Below are 6,349 nucleotides of genomic sequence, written 5' to 3'. Positions count from 1 at the left end.
TCTGACTTTGACACACATGAGGATGGACCCATTGTCAAAAAGGGGAGAATCAATGACTAAGGGGTTTATTCACTTCAATCTTATGAAAAGTGATCTTTCCCCTAAACTGTGCTGTACTGAACAACAGCTGTAATCAAGCTTAGCTGAAAGAATTTTTTTGTAACTTATTAAACTGACTCAATTTGAGATTAACAAGGGAAGAACAAGAACTATGCATGTGGAGGATAACTTTTAAATCAAGAAATGAAGAAACTATACTGAATAACCTCCAAATATTTTCAAACTATATGCTACAATAGTGCCAAAAATGGAAGGGATTGTGTTTGGAAACAGTAGCAATGGTGTTATAAAAAAACAACTTAACTTCCCAGGTTAACCAACCAGGATTATATATAGTATTACTGGAGGCCATCTGCACAATTGCAACACAAAAGAAGAAACACTGTCTATGTGGGTAATTACATTTGAAAATAAATAGGTTCTTTTCCCACATCTGATCATGCCAATTAACCATTTCTGATTTATTGATGAATTGTGCCAATGCTTCAGATATCCATCCTGGGTATACAAGTCCCACTTTTGTTAATGCAGCCTCTAACTCACAACCAACAGAAATTTCTGTTACTGTTCTGAATGCTAATTGCTCAAAGTTAATATTGTCTAGAATTGCATTGCTCCAATGCACAAATTGTCCTCTCTGCATTTCTATGATCTGATCTACTGATCTCTTCAGTCTAGCAATATGGTTTTGGAGGCAAGATTACATAGTGATTCCAAGTGCACGTGACCAATGAATTATGTAAAATAACCCTGCTGATTCCCACAATTTGACATTATCTAGGTTAAAGACATGGGTATTATCTTAAAGGGAGTCTCTGTCAGCATGTTGCATGTGCCTCTTTAGATACCACTGGAGTCATACCCAGCTAGAGGTCATCAAAAAGGGGCAATGCCCTTTTGAGCTATTAAATCAAGAATGTTACCCTGTCGATGTTTTTTCCTTCTGATATATAAAAAAGTTAGGAAGTCCAATGTTAAGTTGACAGTGTTTACCTTTAATACTTTTAACTTTGCTCATTAATGCTCTAATGGGAACTCCAATGTTAAATGACAACACTGACAGTTAACAATTATGGCATTCCACTAGGTGGTGCTACATTATTGTTTGCTCAAAAATCACAATGCTTTCTGAAAAAGAGAATTCTCAGCAACTACAATTTCTAATGTCCAAAAGATGGGTTTTTAAACAAAAATAATACATTTCAGTTAAATTGTCTTTTAATGCCTGAAAGTTTTTACTTGAAGGCCCAACTTCTCCAAACTTTTTGGGAGATATTTTTTGCTCAGAGCTGCAACACTGTTCGCTGACGGCAGAGTGTGCAGTCTAAACATCTGTAGCTTACTCAATTTTTCAGGAAGCATCAGTAGCATTTAGTCAGCTCCTAGTTTGTGCTCAGTTGCTCTTCAAAATTATTTGAAGAAAAGCTAGAGGACAAATTTCAGAAGCTTTATTTTGGTAAAGTTTATTTAAAATGTTTTCTTTAAAAGGTTTCTGAGCAAGAGATGACAGACTCTACTGATTATAGAGCAGTTGTAGTTTTTGTTGTATTCTATAAATTTATAACCTATTAAACGGAGACCAGTCATTGCTCATCCTAATTTAAGTTCATTTAGGTTAAGAGCTGAAGTTGGAAGTATAATTTGTTAATAATTCTACTAGCTATCAGACAGCGTATCTTTCCTCACCTTCAATTGAGTTCTTCTTTTACCGACAAATAAATTAGTTGAATTTTGAAAGCAATCAGAAAAGCTCCATTTAAAAAAAAATGGAGTGAGCTATAGACACTTGTTGGGCATTCCCAGGCAGCTCACCGGTAAAAGGTTTGAATTTTGGACTGCTGGAAGTAGCCCTCATATGTTCTGAGGGAGGGGAGTGACCGGTAATGGGGGGGGTAAGGGAAGAAAGCAGCAACCGAGAGAGGGTGAGCGGCCCGTGGTTTTAATGTGAAGTTGGGAGGAGCACTCAGCTCCACATTCAGGCAAGTACTTTTGGTAGTAAGAATAAGGAGGCCACATATTCCTTGGAAAATAAGAGTTTAAATGGGGTGCAGGAGCAGAGGGATCTGTGGATACAAATACATGAATCACTAAAAGTAGCAACGCGGGTTAATAAGGCCATAAAAAAAGCAAACCAAGCACTGGGGTTCATTCCTAGAGGGAGAGAACTGAAAAGCAGAGAAGTTATGTTAATCTTGTATAAAACCTTGGTTAGACCACACTTGGAGTGCTGCGAACAGTTCTGGTCTCCATATTATAAAATGGAGTCACTGTAGAGGGTGCAAAATAGATTTACTAGGATGATACTAGAACTGAGAGGTTATACATAATCAGGAAAAATTGAGTAGGCTAGGGCTCTTTTCTCTAGGAAAAAGACTGAGGGATGACTTGATAGAGGTCTTTAACGGTTTGATAGGGTAGAAGTAGAGAAGATGTTTCCATTTGTGGGGGAGACCAGAACTAGGGACCATAAATATAAGACAGTCACTAATAAATCCAATAGGGAATTCAGGAGAAACTTCTTTACCCAGAGAGTGGTTAGAATATGGAACTCGCCAGCACAAGTAGTTGAGGTGACTAGCATAGATGCATTAAGGGGAAGCTAGATAAACACATGAGAAAAAGGAATAGAAGGATATGCTGATGGTTAGATGAAGTAGGGTGGGAGGAAGCTTGTGTGGAGCATAAAGACCGGCACGGACTTGTTGGGCCGAATGGCGTGTTTCTGTGCTGTCCATTCTATGGATGGATTTTTTTTTTAAACATACCTTTTTGGAGGTGGCTTGCAAGGATGGTGAGAACTCAAGTGGAACCATAGACTGAAGTAGACATTTTCAGAATGTGCATAAATTCAAAAACTAAACATGTATCGCTATTTTTGAACGGTAGTAAATTCTTGATTACAAATTGCAGCCAAGAGATTTTTAAAAAAATACAAAATCACCGTAATCAAATTTGTTGTATGGATTTCACCCTTTCAGCCCAGTTATAGCAGATGGAAATAAAAATCTATTATGGAAAAACAATATACACCAGGGGGCTGGCAATTATTTGCAGTGGAGTATGTAAGGTTAAGCAGTTTTCAAAGCAGTAATATAACTTTCTAATTACAGATTGGAAAGAATTCTAAGACAGTAGTAACTTGTAATTCCAAAATAACCCATCATTTTGGGTGAAAGTTTTCATAACTTTCCTGTCCATTGCTGGTTTGAAACAAAGATCCAGTGGATATAATATATTGTAGTGACAATTTAATACAACCATATAAGTTGTATTGCACCATACAGGTTTTGTTTTCATTTTCAACTATTACTTCAAAAAGCAGAAACACGCAATAAAAAGATACACTAAGCTAAAACCTACTTCAAAACAAATCCATGACAGTGAGTGGATAAATGACATAATGAACTGAGCAAAGATTATGAACAATTGTAAATAAGCTGGCCAACACATACACATTATCTAAAATAAGTGATAATTTACCCAATTTATACAAATCTTAATAAGTCAGTTGCAAATCTGTTATGGCAACTTTAAGTGTCAAAATCGCAAAGGTGTTTTTGCAACAATTTGTTAGTTATGTACATTTGCACAATTGGTACTTTCTGCTGTTCTAAAATATTATTAACAATTTAACTCCTATAGAGACGAACAGGTGTGGATTTTGAGGCCTCCCGCCCATCAGAAATGGGGCAATAGCACCAGGAAAATGGTGGGGAACGATTACTCCCATTCCTGGCTGCCGCAATCTTCCCATGGGCCTACCGCTAGATGGCCGGAATAGCAGTCAGGTAGTAGGCCCTTTTAATATAAAAATCATGATCATATGACCTGATTTGCCATTTTAGGATAACACAGGGTGGAGCATGTGCTGCACACAATCCGCCCAGTATTATATGGTGGTCCAGCTGAAAGGCAAGTTTTACTGTATTTGAGAGGCTGGAAGCAGCCTGGGCCAACGCTGCACTGGCTCGCCCTTACCTTCTTCCTGCCCAGAAGCCGCCCAATATTGCAGAAGCTGGCAGGCTGCCCCAGTGCGCATACTTTCCGTCCGCGGCCCCAATGCTAATGAGGCCCGGCCAGGCATCCTGCTGGGACTATCGGGTGGCCATTGGGCACGCTCTGCTATCACATAGTCCCTACACGGATCCTATAGCTATCTTACCTGACTTTATACTTTGACTGTCTGTACACATTTATATACACAGTGTGTATTAACTTTATATTGCACTAGAATATACAAATTGGTAGTTTTAATATTAGCATATTTGCAATGGTTTTGAAATACCTCCACTACAAATATGCCAACCCAATTTGATCTATTGTCATGATGCACCTCTAATAACAGATTCTAAGTTGCACACAGATAATCACAGACAGTTTTAGCTATCTTCTCTGATAACTATTTGAAAACTCTCCTGTACCAAACTATATAATCTACATTGTAATGACAATATCACATAATACATTGAGGCAACTTTATTCAGGTAGCATGACAATAAAATTTCAGAGAAAGGAAAAAAACAGTAAGAAACGTAAGTGCTACTTTTCTTGATCTCTGAAATTTTTAGTTGGAAATTAAGGTCATTACAAAATCGAAGAAAATCAACTAAGTTGCCTCTTCTGCATCCCATGTGTACTTTTCTGTACTTTTGGTACACCTTTTATTTTTTTTCTTTCCCGTTTTAAACATAGGTGAATGCAGAAACTTTGAGTCTGTGAATTGATCCCCTCGACGCAGTTTGCTGCAAAAGAAAAAATAGTTTTGCACAATAGTTCATTACTGCCATTGGAGATATTGTAGCACTAAGCAGGATAAATCAGCATATAAAATTACCATTTTTAAAACTTTTGTAGGACAATTTTTAAAAGTTAAACCGAAATACTACAAATAATCACAAATTCATGGAGCAAACCATGACAATACAACGTAATCAAAAGTTTCAGTGCTGTACCACAAGTATATAGGAAAGCAAGTAATATTGAGAACGATGTAGTTGTACTGACTGGAAGAAGGCAGCCAGTTATATCTAAAAAGTCAAGTGAGGCAACAAACAGAAACTGAAGCTTGTAGAACTAAGCTATATATAGGTCCCTAACCCAATAAGATGCCATAAAACTGCCATGATGCATTTCTACTTTTGTGGTCAGAGGACTATAGTAAACAGCTCAAGATAAATGATCAGAATGAAGACTGAACACTGTACTGTCCTCCTCCCTGCATCCCCCGTATCTGTTGCTGAACCACTGTAATAGTGTTTTGTCCTGGCCAACATTTCTCCCTTAACTAACACCACCAAAAAAAAAATCATCTCATTGTTGTTTATGGAATCTTATACAAAATGGCTGCTATATTTGCCTATATAATAGTCATTGTGCCTCAAAAGTAATTAATTGTCTGTGAAGTTTAAGACATTTTTTCCAAGTTCAAGAGAAGTGTCTTACATAGACTCCCTGCCACAGCGCACTGAATTTAAACTGCTCTTCAAATTCCGCCACAATTTCACTACAAATCATTTTTGCAACCTCCTCCAGTCTTCTAGACCTTCCTGTACCCTCTGGTTCTCCAACTCTAAGTTTTTTGTACACTCACTTTGTCCTATCACTGGTGGCAGAACCTTCTTATTTTCCAAAATTACCTCCCTAAAAGCATCGACTTTTCAAAACCTTCTCAAAATTCAACTTTTCAAATCAATAAAGAAGAAAAAAACTTGCATCTATATAGCACATTTCACAACCTCAGGACATCCCAAAGCGCTTTGCAGCCAATTAAGTATTTTTTTGAAGTGTAGCCACTGTTGCAATATAGGAAACATTTTGCGCACAGCAAGGTCCCACAAACAGCAATGTGGTAATGACCAGATTGCTTTATTTTGTATAAGAGTGGTATTGGTTGAAGGATAGATGTTGGCCAGAATACTGGGGGAAATCCCTGCTCTTCTTCGAAATAGTGCCATGGGATCTTTTTCATCCTCTTTAGGAGGCAGATGGCACTTGGTTTAACGTATCATTTGAAAGATGGCACCTCCAACAGTACAGCACCGCACTGGAGTGTCAGCCTGGATTATGTGCTCAAGTTTCTGTAGTGAGGCTTGAACACGCAGCATAAGCCCTAAGCTCTGGAATTCCCTCCCTAACTCTCTCCGCCTCTCTATTCTCCTTAAAAGCTACCTGTTTGACCAAGTTGCCCTAATCTCTATGTGGTTCAGCGTCAAATTTTGTTTGATAGTAAACATCCCAGGGCACTTCACAGGAGCACTGTGTTAAAAAAGGTGCCATATAAATGCAAGTT

At 37.9% G+C, this 6,349-nt stretch overlaps 1 protein-coding gene across 1 annotated transcript in view; it reads right to left on the bottom strand.

Moving 5' to 3' along the window:
• Positions 1 to 1,034: 1,034 nt before the first annotated feature.
• LOC137323869 (shugoshin 2-like) overlaps positions 1,035 to 6,349 on the bottom strand; it is a 37,981-nt gene continuing 32,666 nt past the window's right edge. Inside the window, exon 9 of the mRNA XM_067987886.1 lies at positions 1,035 to 4,802. Coding sequence (XP_067843987.1) covers positions 4,667 to 4,802 — 136 coding nt within the window. The 3' untranslated portion in view covers positions 1,035 to 4,666. The remainder of the gene's footprint in view (positions 4,803 to 6,349) is intronic.

This window comes from Heptranchias perlo, chromosome 7 (genome assembly GCF_035084215.1).
Source record: "Heptranchias perlo isolate sHepPer1 chromosome 7, sHepPer1.hap1, whole genome shotgun sequence".
Classification (NCBI taxonomy): domain Eukaryota; kingdom Metazoa; phylum Chordata; class Chondrichthyes; order Hexanchiformes; family Hexanchidae; genus Heptranchias; species Heptranchias perlo.
Note: the sequence above shows the minus strand (reverse complement) of the source record. Positions and strands in the feature narration are given on the sequence as shown.